Raw genomic sequence first — 17,928 nt, forward strand, 5'->3', positions numbered from 1 at the left:
TGAGTCAATCATTGAATCCTTTGCACCATAAGGCCGATGTAATATGGATGAAACAGGTCTCTTCTGGAAAGCTCTTCTTGACAGAACAATGCATCACAAACGAAAGAAATGTCATGGAGCACAAAGAAGCAAGGAACGCCTGGCAGTGCTTCTCACCACAAACCAAGATGGTAGCAACAAATTGAAATGTGTTGTCATTGGTAAAGCTCTTAAGCCGAGCTGCTTTAAAAATATCGAAAAAATTTCCACTGCCAGTAAAGTATCATCCAAATTAGCATGTATGATTGTTTATGGAACTTTTTAGGCAACAAGGTCTGTATGTTGAGCGGAAATGTGCTGGAGAAAATCAAAATGTACTGCTAATTGTTGAAAATGCTACTGTTCATAAAGTGGACGGCCTTGAGCTGAAGAATGTTAAATTATTAATTTTAGAACTCAACACCATGAGCAAGACACAGCCTTTGGACGTGGGAACCATGTATGTAAAACTTTAAGATTATGTGTTGCAGCTACCTTCTCCAACATCACATAGGTACACAACATAGATAAGATAAAATACAATGTCACATTATTTTATTTTGAATATGTGCATGTTTTTATATCATTTCATTAGAATAATGGCAAAAGCATCTTAGAGGCAGCTCCTTGGACTCCTGCATGCTGTCAGAAGAGAATCTCAAGCATGGAACAATGTTTCGAAGGAAAATATTAAAAACTGCTGATTATCAGCAGGTTACGGGGAGGTAGATGACAATACATGTATGTCTGAGGAGACCATATTAGTCCTTCATCATAGGATCTACGTGCTAACGAACTTGAACCGTTCAATCAAGTTTGCCCAATAAACCCAGCTGTTTAATCAATTACCTTCTATGATATAGATGAAGACTTGGCTGCAAATGAAGAAACAGTGAGGGTAGAATTGAACAACGCACCAGCTTTAGAGCTTGAAGAAGAGAGTAATGTAATGGATGACAGTGATGCAGTGCTTGTTAATCCTTCCCATAGTGATATTAAAGGAGCCTTCAGTCGCAATTTTGCAACGCACATCCAGAGATTAGTGAAGGTTATATTGAAAACATTAATGCATTAGAGGCAGTTGCGAATAAAATATTTGAGAAGGATTTGCAACAAAGTAAAATCAAAGATATTTTCAACCAAAATGAGTGATAGAATAAAAAAGAAATTGTTTTTATACATCCCCATATATCAGAGCTTTACAAAAGTGTTTGACTAAGTGTTCTAATAATAAAGGACGCAATTTTTATCCTGAAAACTTTACTCCTCCTCAATACCAACTCTTGATTTTACACACTTTGAATTTACACAGTGCCCATATTTTGGTCCCTCCAACTGCATAAAATCAAAGTTTTACTGTATATAATTCCAAGCAATTTACATAACATAATGAACAATTATCATAACACTAAACAATGAACATAAGTGAAACATATCATGAAAAGTGACATACACAGATATTTGTGAAAAGTTAAGGGTTGTTATAGTACCCTTATCAACTGTAGAAACTTTTCCCCACTAGATATCTTTTAAAGTCCACTTTCTATCTTTTCAATGAGGTGATACATCTGAGTTGGTGGGGAGTAGATTATACACCTTTGAGCCCATAGCTATGGGGCTTTTGGAGGTCAGTTTTTGTTCGTGGAGTGTTATGTGCACATATGAACATGACTTAGTTAGGTGATGATGGATCTCTTGATTTGTCTTTAGTCTGTGGAGGTTGAGCTTAATTAATTCACACAATTTAAATATGTAGAGGCATGGTACTGTGAGAAGCTCCAGCTCAACAGAAGTGGTCGACTTGTATCTCTTCTTGGTGTACCCATGATTGTCCTGAGTGCGCGTATTTATGGAAGCTCATATGGTGTCAATGGTTAAGTTTAGTACTGAAATTCCACAGGGTCTTTTACCTGAAGAGGCTTGGGCATTCTTCTTGACTGGAGGAGTAGCTCTTGAGAATCCTTATCCCAACCCTGACCACAGTTGGCTAACAGATAAATCTTGGACTGAGGTTGTGAAAGCATCTTCTGTCAAAGGGTAAGTGTCTTTCAGGAATTTTGTTCTGGGGGGGGGGGGGCGAAATTAGGGGGAAAATTTTTGAAAAACATAGTAAATATGTACTAAGTAGTTGAGCCTGACACCATTGAACATATGTACTAAGTAGAGGGTTTTAAACTAATTTAAACACTTTTCATAATAAAAAACTTAATTTGTCAAATGAATCTTTTGTAATTTCATGATTTTTCAATATTTTATTTTCTTTTATGAAGCAAAGTATGTAATTGTGTTTTTATATTTTGGGGTTTTTTTTATATTTGGGGGTCCCCCAGACCCCCTGGCTACGCCACTGCCTGAGACCTGAAAAATGATAGTGTTTATGATCTTTCTCTTGAATCTTCCGCATCTGTATATTTATGAAAAGTTACCCTGTAGGATGAAGGCCCAATTCTTTTATAATTTAGCGAACACTCAGAGACACTTGAATCTTTCCATAATCTCTTCCACACCGGCGAGGCAACATGCATTTCTAGCTGCAACAATTTTGCTGTGATCTATTTCTAATGTTTCTTTCATGATCTTCTCCAGAGTACTTATTCAGTGTAGTATAAGCATTAGCATGTGTGCTTATTTTATTGCAAAATAGGTTTATGGCCAAATAAATCACAATGACACAATCAGTAACTATTAAAAATAGACATACTGAAGCAATGCGAAATCCCAGATGACGTGCATGTATGTTAGTTATGTTGCAAATACTATTAACACATATTTTAAGAGAGTGAATTTCAAATTACATATGCCCTATTGGAAAATATTCAATTGTAAATTTTCAACTGAAAAAAATGCAATTGAAATTTGTCACTTTACCAATTGAAAGGTTCAATTGAAAAGGTCTCAAATATACAATTTTATTCAATATGGTAAATTTATAAGGTAGTATATGCTTAAAATCTAAATTTCACAAATCCCGAATTTGAAATAAATAAAATATGTAAACAGAAATTACAGTTGAAATCTTTTTTGAAGCGGTGTCATAAAAACTTTAATTGTATTTCCACATCTTCCATCACCTCTAACAATCTGGAATAGTTATCGAAAAGCTATAGGTACAGTTTTGCCGTGATTATCAGAAGAACTACATCATATTTTATCAGTTCTAACAATCTTGAATAGTCATCTTAGAGCGAAATCTTTGTGATATTAACAGAACCACAACACTATAACCCAGTGCTGTAGTTGGGAAAAAAATTTAAGCGGTACTCACCAAAAATTGCCGACAGCTGACCATGTATTATACATCTGGCCACGATTGAAATGTCAAACTCAAACTCTTATACTAGTTCCAAGTTGTGCCACAAGATAACTCTGAACAAGTACATAATCATTTCCGATTTTTCTTGCTGAAATCCATTGTAAAATTTACTGTAGTGCTATTTTTTTTACAGATTTAAAAAGGTAGTTTATCTGGTACGCTTATAACGAGTTTGGATTTTAGGGGGTACGCCGTACCGGCCCGAACTGGCCCAACTACAGCACTACTGTAACCACAACTTTCACCAGTTCCAACAATGTCGAATTGTTATCGAAAAGCAAAAGTTCAGTGGTGATTATAGCGATAACAACTACACCAACAAATATCTCACACATCTTTACCTAGGAAAGACTTCTTCAGATTACTAGTGAATATAATTCTGGTAATGCATTAAGCCAACATAAAACGTGTTTCCCAACAGAAACATGTCACTCATATTTATAAAAGAACATGGGGATTTCACTTCACACAAACAAACCTGCGTGATACACACTATTGTGACAATGCTTGTAGTGTCCTGTCAGTGATGTAACGCACATAAGCATAATTATGTTAAATAAATATGCTTTTTTGTTAAATACAAATATTATTAATCGATCAAAAACCTGATGGCAAACGATAAATTACTAAATGAACACTCTAAATCACAACAATCACATCAAGACTTTCACTATATCACTGGAGAGACACACTAATGACCTTACTCAACGTTGTGGGGATTTAGCACAGGTTAAATAATACTGATATAATAAATGTTTTCTCCAGCAGCAAAAACTTAACCACAGTTCAGTCAACCAGGTGCACGTAATCATGAATAATGGGATAACGGTATCGGCATTGTTGTTGTTAGCTATCTTCCCTTGGTAGGTGCATGCACTATGCCCACTATGTATTTATAAGAGAAGTAAGGATTTAACGTACATAAAAGTCGTGATAGTAGTATTTTTAATTTACGTGATCACTTCATTAGCCATCAGTGGTAGTTCGTTATATTTGTGATAATGAATTCCAGCAGAGACCTTGAGGGTGAATGTAATTGAATATTGAGATTTTCAATTGAATATTTGTGAATTCAATTGTATATTTGGGAATTAAATTGAATATTTGTGAATTCAATTGAATATTTGAAAATTCAATTGAATCTTTTCTTCAAATTCAATTGAATATTTGTATTTTCAATTGAATATATGGAAATTCAATTGAATTTTCGGGAATTCAGTTGAATTTTTAGAGATTTAGAGAAAAAAACATTTCACCGTTATTGGGTCAGTGCAGCATTCATAGAGTCAAGGGTGTTAGGTCTTATGACTTTCCCATGTGATACTTTGTCTGGCAACATACACCACCGCCAAGGGAGAAGATACCTTGGTGGCCTTAGTGGTTGAGCAATTGGTGCAAATTTTGGGGATCTGGGCTTCAGTCCTGGTCAAGGCAAATAATTTTATTCCTCAGCCAGGTTTTTAAAAATTATGAATATTATTTTCTTCTAAAGCCTGGAAGAGTTTAGACTGAGTTTGTCAAAGCACACTGCAGAATGGAAGGAATTTTATTCATCACCTAGTCCTCAGACAGCAACATTTCCAGAACCATACAAGGGCATTAGTGGATTAATGAAATTAGTCATTCTCAAGTCTTTGAGGCCAGACAAAATTGTTCCTGCTGTACAGGTATGACCATTGAACATTGCATATGAAGTAACTGTCCTTGAATTTTAAATTGCACTGACACCTGCCTTTTTTGCAGGATTTCATTTCTCTCAATATGTCCAAATCTTTTATTGAGCCTCCACCTTTTGATTTGGAGGGGGCATACAGTGATTCTAATTGCTGCACCCCATTGATATTTATTCTGTCTCCGGGTGCTGACCCAATGGCTAGCCTCATGAAATTTGCTGCAAGCAAAGGAATTTCATCTGAAATGATCCAAACCATTTCATTGGGTCAGGGTCAGGTTTGTTTGCTTCTGTGTATTCTAATATTTTATTTTCAATTATGTGCCTAGCTTGGCAAGTTGTATAATGAGGCATTGCTATTGGACATCAGGGTCCCATTGCTGAAGATATGATATACAAAGCTGTGGCACTTGGACACTGGGTGGTTTTGCAGAACTGTCATTTAGCAGAAAGTTGGATGGGAAGTTTAGAAAAAGTATGTGAAGATGCTATTGTACCAGAGACAACTCATGAAAGATTTCGCATTTGGTTGACAAGCTATCCTTCGGGTGCTTTTCCAGTTTCAATCCTTCAAAATGGTACACAGAAACTATTTTTCCTTTTTGATTTATCAAAGCCTCAGGGAATTATCTTATTATTTTTCTTTTAATTTTTTTCAGGTGTAAAAATGACCAATGAACCTCCCAAGGGGATGAAGTCTAATCTCATGAGGTCGTACATGAATGATCCTATTTCAGATGAGAAGTTCTTTAATGCTTGTGGTAAAGTAAAGGAATGGCAATATTTGCTTTTTGGTCTATGTTTTTTTCATGCATTGGTTCAGGAAAGAAGAAACTTTGGACCTCTTGGATGGAATATTCCCTATGAATTCAATGAATCTGATCTACGAATAAGTGTCATGCAGCTACAGGTAAAATTCTTATGAGAAAAATGTTTCAAATTCAAGTGGTAAATATTTTTCATGGAAAATTATTAGTGCATGTGCCAAAATTCCCACTACAGCATTACTTCTGAACATGCATACATTGTGATCATGCAAAAGGTTCATGGAACAGAAATCAAGTTGAAATTATTACTTCATAATTTATTGATAATAAATGATAAATTTTTTAAATAATATCTAATCTTAGAATTACAATATTTATAACTTATTAGACTAAGATGTCACTAGTCAACTCAAAGTTACATTAGCTGATTTTTCAACCCAAATCTTTCACACATAAATTTTACCAAAAACATTTCCGTACTGGATCTGGTTTTCACTGTTGGTTTGCACAGTCACTTTCAAAAGTTTTAGGACAAAGTTAATGTACTACTTATGTTGTCATGGCTACACACCGCAAATATTTTGTTTACGGGTGAAGTATGCACTCACAGAGTACCGTATTCAAAAATTTTCTAATGATTCATAACTGTAAAAAAAGTGTAAGAAGCTGTTGCAGCAAATTTTAAATTATTACCGCCATCGCAACTACTTATGTTGTTAGGTTAATAAAAATATAAAATACAAACCAACAGTGAAAATGGGGAAGTCCTTGTACCAGTAATTACAATGGGTATATGTATTCCTTTATCTTTGGAACCAATCATCTTTATTTTCAGATGTTCCTTAATGACTATGATGAAATACCTTTTGAGGCACTTGCATACTTAACTGGAGAATGCAATTATGGTGGAAGAGTTACTGATGACAAAGACCGGCGCTTGTTACTATCTTTACTCTCCATTGTATACACCCCGGAGTTGATAGAAAACCCTAAGTATGTATTAATTTTCAGCCTTATTGTTAATTATCCAAAGGCTTAAGCTATGAATATTATTGAAAATAATGATGTGTGACTTAAAATTTTTAGCTTAATATTAATAAAAGTTGCTTTATTCCAGCTATTCATTTTCAGAAATTGAAATTTATCATTTGCCCCCTGATACGACTGTAGATGGTTGCATTGAATTCATAAAAACACTTCCATTGATTACTCCCCCAGAGGTATATGGCTTACATGAAAATGCTGATATTTCAAAAGATATCAATGAAACTAGGGAGGTAATACCACTTGCTTCTTTTCTCATTGATTGTGCAGTCATAAAATCTAGGACAAGTTTTTATCAATATATTATTTTAAGTCAAATTTATTTCCTTGGCTATTAATTTTTAATCGTCTAATTGTATCTTAGTTTGGTTGAATAGCTCATGGGATTATATGTAATTGTTCCAGAATTTCAAACTACAACTGAATCATATGTTATATACACTTGTATTTAATATGCCAGTTTCATATGTACAGTCGGATTCAAAAGTATTGCAAAGAATTGAGCAGCACCACTTTCGCTGCAGTTTGGATATTGAGTTTCGGTATTTTCTATTGTATCAGCAAGAGGGAAATTTGAACGACATTCCCACCTTCCGCAATATTTTTATAACAACATCCTTGAAGAGAAATGAATGCAGAATATGCACAATGTTTAATACCATAAAATATAAATTGTGCAGCTCATGCTAGATAATAAATCCACGCATGCCGACTTACAAAAAATATTGGGGGGGCCCAAACCAGGTATCTTGCCCTGAAATTTTATAAGTATGTAGTGAGTTTAAAGTTTTTTTAAGCATTTTAGAAGAGTCATATGATCAACATTAGAACCATGATAACTTGAATCTCGATATGTGGACACTCCGGGGAAAATCGACAAGCCTGACACATTTTTTCCTCACACCCATAACGAATTAATGAGGGGGATCGGGCCCCCTCAAGCCCCATGGAGTCGGCACCACTGAATCCATGTCCAGAACGTCAATTTACTTTCTCTTGTAAGTTGGTTGATCCATCAAAGTACAAGTATTGTCTTGCAATTAACGCTGAAGCTTTTCGATCAGAGATTGCAAACACAACATATACATAAAATATCCGCCGCGATGTCACAGCAAATAATGCCACTGAGTGTTAAAAATCAGTTTGATTTAGTAACACTGGAAGACTGGTTCATTCCCTTTCATGACAAAGCTCGTAATGAATTGCCTATTGAGTTAATGAGTTAGGTGGCCGATTGGTAAAGGAGAAGAATTATCCTGATTAGCAATCCGAATTCAGTGGTTCGATCCTCTCCGGACTGTTTTTACAGTTACATAGTTTTTTGCACACTATCTTTAAATAGATAATAGAAATCGATTTACCCACAGAAAATAAATGTCTTAATGGTTTGCTGCACAGTGATGAGGTAAATCAGCACGAAAAACAAGAGCAAGATTTCTAGGTTTTCTTCTGTTTAAAGCGATCAGCAACGTGAAAGAAAGCCACAGCAGTTGTCGAAGGTGTAAATTTGGGTAATATGACAGGTGAATTGATGCAGAAGAATACGTGTCAAATAATTTTTTCATATTCTTCATATGAAATCATAGCAAATGAAATTCACTCGGAACTTTTAAAGGTACCTGTAAGAAAGCATTTATTATTCATCGTAAGAATTGAATCACTTATACCTGGAATCTGTCCAAAATTAGGCAACCAGCCAAGCAATGAACAGCATTAGTGCCAAGTACCGGTAAAAATAAAAATAATGACAAGGGAAAAATATTTATATTTTTTCTCTTAATACCAATTAAATAAATACACGTTAAACATTGTGTGAAAAATCATAAAGAAAGTTAAAATATCTTGTAATAAAGCTTTTTATAAAACATTTGCCTTGTAATAAAACATTTGTAAAAGTTTTTTAATTGTAAAAAAGGTATAAGAACAATTGAGGGAAGATATTACTGTTTTCCACATCTTAAAATGAAAGTAATTATGAAATATATTGTAAAAAACCAACCCTAAAGGCGTCCTTGCAGAGAAAAACGTGGTAAAATAGAAATATGTATAGAAAAATTTTTTTTCGGAGCTTTCCACATGGCAACACAGGCAAAGAGTGGTGACTGAACCTCTCCCATACTCTAACACCAATGGCTGGTGCTCAGGATGGAATATAATGCAAGAGGGGATCATGACGTAACCCTTATGCCATCAGTCACTCAGTAGCGACTGCCATGACGAAGACGTTATGTCATGAGCACAGAACGTGTTAAGTCAATAGGCAATTCATGAAAGGGAACGAACCAGTCTTCTAGTATCGCTAAATCAAACTGAATTTTAACACTCAGTGGCATTATTTGCTGTGATATTGCAGCGGATATTTTATATATATGTTATGATTGCTATCTCTGACCAAAAACCTTCAGTGTTAATTGAAAGTCAATACTTATACTTAGACGGTTTAGCCAACTTACGAGAGAAAGTAAATTGACATTCTGGACGTGGATTTATTATCTAGCATGAACTGCACAATTTATATTTTATGGTATTAAAAATTACACATATTCTGCATTCATTTCCCTTTAGAGATGTAGTTATAAAAATATTGCAGGAGGCGGGAATGTCATTCAAATTTCCCTTTCACTGATATAATAGAAAACACTGAAACTCATTTTCCAAACTGCAGCGAAAGTGTCTCCACTCCATTTGTTGCAATACTTTTGAATCCAACTTTACATGCGATTAATTTTTCTCCCCAAGCAGATGGTCATGTTAATAAATGAGAGAAATATTATGTAAATCTTTCATGGAAAATTATTTGCAATAAGTCTTCTCAATATTTCTACAGTGTTAAATTGTGCATCACAATTTTAACCAAAATACCAAGAAGACTTGATGCATATTAAGAAGGACTGCATATTTTAATTATTTCCTAAAATGTGTTGTCTGCAGAATAATCTTTTTAAAGCTGTTGTCGATTTTCAAGTATTTTTGTGTGGTAATATGAAATATTTTCTATTTTTCAGCTGTTACATGGTGTATTACTTACACAGACTCAAATAAGTAGTGGAGTGGCTGGTGTTGATTCAGGAAAGTTAGTTATTGAAATTGCAGTTGACATATTGGAAAAATTACCAGCACTTTTTGATTTAGAAGCTGTGGCAGAAAAGTATCCCGTTTTGTATTCAAATTCAATGAACACAGTTTTAAGACAGGTAAACTTAATTGATTGATATACATCTTTTATGATGGTATGTACAAGCTAGGCATGAAGCCTTCCTCCCTACCCCACCTGTAACTTTTTACTTGTTGCTAGTGCAGGCAGAACATTTGCTGGGGAGACCACTTGCCTTGGGGAATTTATCTTCTGATACTCCATTTTTTGATGCAGTTGAATTTCACATCTGGCTATAACCAAAGATGAATTTCAACTTTCAGCATTATTAAAACGAAATTATAGTTGATCTAATGGTATTTATGGTTTTCTGTTGCATGCATAGTCACTACAGAATATCAGTATGGGCATGAAAGATGAATTTCAACTTTCAGCATTATTAAAACGAAATTATAATTGATCTAATGGTATTTATGGTTTTCTGTTGCATGCATAGTCACTACAGAATGTCAGTATGGGCATGAAAGATGAATTTCAACTTTCAGCATTATTAAAACGAAATTATAGTTGATCTAATGGTATTTATGGTTTTCTGTTCATTGCATAGTCACTACAGAATGTCAGTATGGGCAACCTGCATACCACCCAAGCTCCCCCTCTCAAAGCAATTTTTTGCAAAGGCATTTTTTGCTCTGTGCCTGGATGTTGCATTTTAATATTACCTTTAGTCTTAATTATAATCACAGAATCAATTTAGCTCCTGAGTGGTTAATCCTAGTGTAGCATGTACGAAATGAACAGTGTCTCTTTGTTTGTCAGTATGTATTTCAATGAGGAAAATCTACATCCATGCTTGAGGGACAAATTTCTTTTAAGAAGATTGGCTGATGTGGTTGGCACGTAAGTTAACCGAATAGGCTTAAAATGTGGTGGCGTAGCTAAAGCATTTGTTGCCCATGGCAACAAATGCTTTAGCCAAATGCAACAAATACACCCAGGACTTTAAAATACTGTAGCAGTATCAACAGTGACTCCTGAAATGAAATGCCAGCCCAGAGCTGATTACTCCATTGACCATGCCTTGTTACACCAGCTGTTACATGGTGTATTACTTACACAGACTCAAATAAGTAATGGAGTGGCAGGTGTGGATTCAGGAAAGTTACTTCCTGGAAGGAAGTGGCCCTTTCATTTTAAAAAAGGATTCCTAAACAAGAGTTTTCCACTATATTTCTTATATGTCAAGAATATCTATCATTGTAATTTTACACAGTCCTAATAAAGGAAACGACTCAAATGAGTGTGGTTAAAATTTTACTTCCTCTTGCTACAGGGTGGGCTAATAAATCCTCAAACATGCTAGTAAAAATTATAGATTGGTCAAATTTCTTTTTTCAAAATTCGAATAATGAGCTGGAAAAAAAATTTAAGTTTAATATTAGAATCGAATATTTATGAATACATAAAATGTCTTATTACCTCTCAGAATACTTGAATAAAATATTTTTTTGAATTCTCTTAGCTATTGAATTATACATTTCATTCTGTACATCCATCAATTTAGAGAGATTGACGGAGAAGATAGAATGCTCGAATGATGTAAACTGAAATGAATTCAAGAACACAATGTAGATTTTGGCAAAGCAAGTACATAATGTCAATTACCCTCAAACTTTTAAGTCATGTGCACATGGCTTAAATGTTTGTTATATTATTGTTATATATAGTATAACAAACTTTTAAGTAGTAACATACTTATAAGTTTGTTATACATAATTATGTTAACATTTTTGAAGCAGCATTTTAATTTCTTTCTCAAAAGTCGAATATCAAGAATACTTATTATTCATAGCATTTGAGTACATATTTGAATATTTTAGCTGGCCATCCATTTTAGAAATAAAGAAGACACTCATGGGGAAAAATGTTTCAAATTTTTTATGGGCCCGCACATGGGCAGAGTTTTGGTGGGGTCAGGGGAAGCCTGGACACCCTACTTAAAAGGTAAATTGTCCCAAAAAAAGTACGAAACCGGTACGTTGAAGTACGAAGAAAAGAAAAAACACCAAAAGTTTAAATAATTATATAATATTATATTAATGAATATAAAAAACAAATTTGGTTGATATATAGAAGAGAACTGACCATCCATAGTTGGATTACACATGTATTGGATTAGTTGTTTACCATTTCCTTAACTGTTCCCCCAATCCCTCCCCTACTTGCATTACCCACTCCCTTTTCTCCCCTCAAGGAGTATTTCAAGGGATTTGATTCATAAGGTGCAGAGAAAGCATAACATCGAAAACAAGGTGAAAACTGCTAGAAAAATGATCAAGAATCAAATGAATAATCCGTCTATTTCTACTTTGGCCTCCCCCTCCATTATGATGAGTACTTGGCTCTTTTATAGGTTTGCATTCTTAGAAAATTAATCCATTAGCCATTCAATGCAAGGTAATGATTTAATTACTTCTGCTCAGAAACCAACCTATGATCACTCTCAATTTTATTTTTTGTGCATTTCAGGAGTTAGTGAGATTCAACAAGTTGACCAAGGAAATTGAAATTTCCCTAATTTATGTACAGCGCGCTGTTAAAGGAAGTGTCGTTATGTCTCCAGAACTGGAAGACGTACATAACAGCCTTCTTGTGGGTAGAATTCCTGCAACATGGGCTAGCAAATCGTACCCTTCTTTAAAACCATTGGGCGGATACATTGCTGATCTTTTAGCGAGGTATGATCTATCCATTCTCACCTCTTAAATGCATATTCTGATATCGTATCTTAAACCAAATTTATCTGTGTGCATATTTACCTTTTACCAAAATTTGCATGTCAGGCATCTACTTTGAGTACCAGTTTCAATTAGGGTGGGCTTAGGGTCAGTCTTCGCTGTGAGTAATTTATGTAGCCATGTATGGTGCCAGGCTGATGAAGCACCATTAAAATAACAAAATTAAAGGATCTTAAAGGTGGAGAAATATTTTCAATGGAGACTGAAGGATTTCCTAAGATTAAAGGGCACAGGTTGGATGTGTTATTATCAGAGTTTAAAAATATACTGTGAACACAGTAAAAAATTACTTGGTGCACACTCGAATAAATGTAATGGACATACATTTCATTGAAATCAAACAATACAATTTCCAATTCTTTTCACAAAGCATAAAATCTCGCAAAAAAAAAGAATTGGGGGGATAAGGGAAGCCGGTATCCATCACCAAAATTTCTTGCAAGACTAGAAGTTCAGTCTTATGGACTTTTAACTTAACTACATACATGGTGCCAATTGAAGACAGCTGTTTGAATTATAATTATACCTGCAATGCAGTGACTGACATCGCAACTTCTCCAAATTTATAATCAATTCATTTCCTCTGCCTTTATGTTATACGTGATATATATCAGTAATTTCAAGACTCTATTTCTGGAGATTCTGTTTAAAAATGCCAGTTTAATCCAAAAAAGATCAGCTTACATTTACAATTGTGGAGTATGCAAGCAAAATTTAAATTGTTTGTCTTTGCTGCAAACACTCTTGGATAATTGAGTAAATATTTTTCCATAGCAGAGTATTAAAGAGTTAAAGGGTTGTTTAAGAGTTGGAAGGCCTGAAAATTACTATGTATGTACTGGTTATATGTACAATTTTAAGACCAGATTATCTATTTTTTACATCCTTTGCCATACCTAGTTGATGATCACAGTTCTCAAATCCCTAATCCCAGTGAGAAATGAGTTATCGAACCGCCGTCGATTCGACGTCGAAGTAGTCATCGATAAAACGTCAATGGCAACACATCGATCGATGTCTATATGGTCCGAAAATATACGTGTTTTCGACGTTGACGTCATCAACGCGTTTTCGATGTCGATGTCATCAACGTGTTTTCTATGTCGATGTGATACTGTCTTCTTACCTGCGATTCCTAATAATAATTACGGAAATATACATCTTTTTGGCTAATAAAGAGCATCGATTGCTGCCCCAACGACGGATTTTACTCGAGCACGCATTGTCTAAACAAATGAAGGCTGAAATAATTAGACTGTTTCAAATTTATTATGGTGAATTGTAATATCATTCGTATTTATCTTCAATAATAATCAGAAACCCTTGAGAAAAAATGTGAGATGTTGATATCTATGATATGAGGCTAAAGGTATCGAAATGACACGAAACGAAACACCGACAGCAACCGACACAGGATTCCCACGATTCAACCGGCTTATCAGATCGACAGAGTCCAAATATTAGTAGAGACTGTTGGAGACTGCCTTCAAGCTTCAACGCCATGTGCTTCCGGTAAAGATACAGAATGAAAAGGAATCAAAGATTGTTCTCCGAGATGAAGACTAATGTGTATGAGTTAACACATTCGCGTCGGGCCCCGCCGATAGGCGGCGTGCCGTGTTTTCCCAAGGATCGGCCGCCGCCTTTCGGCGTCTTCAAACACTGGTGATCCAAAATGAAATTTTTTTGGTCGCCCGCTCGTCACAGATGTCTCCTGAATTTTACTCGGTCTTTACATAGGACTACATTCTAAAATCTGCCCCCGTTCTCAAATGTTATACTTCGGAAATACAATTGAAGCCTTCTTATTTTTCATTCACTATGTTATTTGATTCCGTGTATTCCTGACGCATTTTTTACCCTTTTTCCGTGTATCATATTTCTACAATTATATTTATACAATCTTGTAAGTCGCTATCTTCAAAAAAGTCAAGATAACTCTTCCTATGTAGCAAACCATCAGTTTGCCTATTGGAGACACTTTTTGGCTATGTAAATCGTACATTGTACCTATTTTATTTTTGTTTTCGCGACATTGTTATTCAAGGCATATATATAAAGGGGAAACGGCATTCTCGTCCGCATAACTACACGTCGTTTTCAATGGGTTACACGTATTACGACCGCTTTTAATTCATCACTGTTTTCACACTCCAGTTTCAGGATTTTTGAAGCTTACAAAACAGGACATTACTGGAAAGACGGAGCATACATAAGGTAAGTACAATTTTAAAAATAAATGTAATTATTCTATTTATTGATATTATCTTTAGAATTCAACATTAATATTTACTATTTATTCATAAAAAATGGATTTCTATTTGTTGCTGCTATACCGATAATGATTATGGTCTCATTGTTTTCCGCAAGATAAATAAGAAGTTGCTTCATAAATACCATTCGCTTCGAATTACGTAAAATACCTTCAAGTATACTTAAAAGATAAAACTCAGAACCAGCTCAATTGGTATGTACGACTTTATTTGAAATGTTTGATTTCAATGTTTACAGCAATAATGAGAAATGATTCAACCTTTTTCTTTATTTTACTGTAAGAAGACTTTATGGAGAATAAACCAAATTCATCAAGAAAGCGGACAAGGAGCGCACTTCATCACCCTGTGTCTATCTCCGACGAAGACATCGCTCGGTTCTTTGAGAGGGAAGAAAAAATTTCGGATGAAAGTGCAACAGATTTGGATTTTGATGTCTCCTCTGAAGATGAGGAAACCGACGAGAGCTCCGAGAATGATAGTGGTGCAAATGGCGATTGTCAGGCCTCAAGTGATTCAGGTAAACGCATATCCCCGGCAGGATGGCAAACTGAACGGCCAGTTATCACTCCTGTTGCTTTTACTGGAAATTCTGGACTCAAAATACGGCCTCATGTTTTAGATCCAATAGGATTCTTCATGCTCTTGGCAAACGATGATTTTTTCTACCACATAATTTCTGAAACAAATATTTATGCCCAAAAATTGCAGAATAAATCAGTAGCTGATAAATCTAAAATGAAACCATGGAAAGACTTGACTAGAGGGGAGTTTGAAATATTTTTAGGGCTACTTTTTCATATTTCATACATACATATTTAGGGCTACTTTTTCATACATATTCATTTCATTATCAGAATAAATAAAATTCAATATTATTGGCGAAAAGATAGGCTTTATGAATTTCCCACATTTTCAAAGGCCATGCCAAGAGGCAGGTTCATGATTATTTTGCGGTGCCTACATTTTGGCCGTAACGCTCCTGATGGCGACCCTAGGCCAAGTGATCCACTCTACAAAATCCGCCCTCTTTTGAATCTTATCCATGCTAGGTTCATGCTTATCCATAGCTATGGTACTTTGGAGGGGAAGACTATATTTCCGGCAGTACATAAAAAAACAATAGGCATAAATATGGTATTAAATTGTATATGCTAACGGAACCAAATGGGCTTGTTTTGAATTGCTTGGTTTACACAGGTTCCAAGGATCCAAATGCTTGGGGAGTTGGTCACACAGAAAAAGTTGTACATTCACTTCTATCTGATTATACTAATGTTGGTCATGCTGTGTACATGGAAAACTTCTATAACAGCTATAAATTGTCGCGAGAACTGCTGGGAAAGAAAATATATTCCACGGGAACTCCTCGAAACACAAGGAAAGGCAACCCTTATAATGTTGTAAATAAAAAATTGGCAAAAGGAGAAGTAGAGGGCCAGTAAACGAAAGAAGGAATTTTCATATGAAAATGGAAGGATAGAAGAGAAGTTTTGATGATTTCCTCGCAGCATTGTGGAGAGATGATAGAAGTAGCAAACAGAAGGGGTAAAATTTCTAAAAAACCAAGCGTTGTAGCTGAATACAACAAATTTATGGGGGGAATAGATAGGGCGGACCAGATTATTTCTTATTATCCAGTGGAGAGAAGAAGCCTGAGATGGTATTTAAAATTAGGGATACACATGTTTCAAATACTTCTAAACAACTCGCAAATACTACATAATAAATTTAGTAGCCAACACATGAGTCTTCAGAATTTTCGTGAAAGTGTAATCGCCAGTCTTATTTTCAAAAACAAGCCGGCAAAATTCCAGCGCCAATCCAGCGAAAGGAAAAGATCCATTTGCCAGTACAAATACAAAGTGAAAAGGGTTCAAGAGCGCAAAGAAAAAGATGTCGTAACTGCTCAACGACAGGAATAAGAAGAGACGTCGTCACGTACTGCCCGATGTGTGATGGTGAACCAGGACTATGTCTTGAACCCTGTTTTAGAGTGTTCCATAACTATTAATCGGTAAATATGTTGCAAATTCCAATTACAATTGTTGCAATGTTTATCCAATTACTGTTTGAATTAATAATGAAAGGGTGAATTGTATTGAAAGAATAAATATATTTCAGATGAAGTTTTGAAACTAAATATCGTGTAATTATTTTGAAATACAAATTTTTTTAGTATACTTAAATACATTTTTATGTTTAAAGTTTTTGCTACTCTGGCTTGCATTAGTCTAATCGTGAGACCAATAAATTAAATTGCTATGCGAGGAAAGAGCTTGCTTGCCGACATTAGCAGAATAGGAAACATCACGGAGAGCGGGTCGCCTCCGATAGGCGGCATGGCAATGACCAAAAAAATTCATGGTAAAAATGTCGTCAATATTAATAAATTGGTCATAGATACTCATTACATTACCAAAATATTATCCGAAACAAATAGTAGGAAATAGAAAGATATGCGCAAACTTCTATTTTTGAAAACAATCTCGCCGATCGGGCAGCCGCCGACAGGCGGCAGAGATAATGTTTAAAAAATTAACGGTTAAAAAATGAAATTCAGCGAAAATATTGGAGTAAAATTTGTTTATGTAAAGCAACGGTTGGTAAACAAGAGAAAAAGATTCCCGGTCCTGAGTAAAGTCGTGTCCTGAATGTTCGCACCGAATGTGTTAATAAAATAATTATTTAATTTTAGCTTTATTATTTGTGTCACATATGTTTTAATAGAATTCTGCTGGTTTTTCCGGGTATTCTTCCGCGTTTATCCATTTGTAGGACGATATTTCGCCAACGTTCCAGTTGGCTTCCTCAGGTCCACTGAAGTGATGATGCAGAAATTTGTTCATCTTATATACACCCCGTTTGCCGCCTTTTTTCTCGAGGTGTGCCCTGATTGGTCAGGATCTTTGAAGACCCTTTTCCACGCGCTGGCGAGATTGTAGCCGT

At 35.1% G+C, this 17,928-nt stretch overlaps 1 protein-coding gene across 1 annotated transcript in view; it reads left to right on the forward strand.

Annotated features, from left to right (window-relative positions):
• The window catches only part of LOC124169976 (dynein axonemal heavy chain 3), a 227,678-nt gene that overhangs the window by 198,455 nt on the left and 11,295 nt on the right, over positions 1–17,928 (forward strand). Inside the window, exons 56-64 of the mRNA XM_046548676.1 lie at positions 1,919–2,055; positions 4,824–4,998; positions 5,075–5,281; positions 5,374–5,581; positions 5,663–5,913; positions 6,606–6,763; positions 6,888–7,047; positions 9,820–10,008; positions 12,438–12,646. Of these exons, the coding sequence (XP_046404632.1) occupies positions 1,919–2,055; positions 4,824–4,998; positions 5,075–5,281; positions 5,374–5,581; positions 5,663–5,913; positions 6,606–6,763; positions 6,888–7,047; positions 9,820–10,008; positions 12,438–12,646 (1,694 nt within the window). The remainder of the gene's footprint in view (positions 1–1,918; positions 2,056–4,823; positions 4,999–5,074; positions 5,282–5,373; positions 5,582–5,662; positions 5,914–6,605; positions 6,764–6,887; positions 7,048–9,819; positions 10,009–12,437; positions 12,647–17,928) is intronic.

Source organism: Ischnura elegans, chromosome 1, assembly GCF_921293095.1.
Source record: "Ischnura elegans chromosome 1, ioIscEleg1.1, whole genome shotgun sequence".
NCBI classification, from domain to species: domain Eukaryota; kingdom Metazoa; phylum Arthropoda; class Insecta; order Odonata; family Coenagrionidae; genus Ischnura; species Ischnura elegans.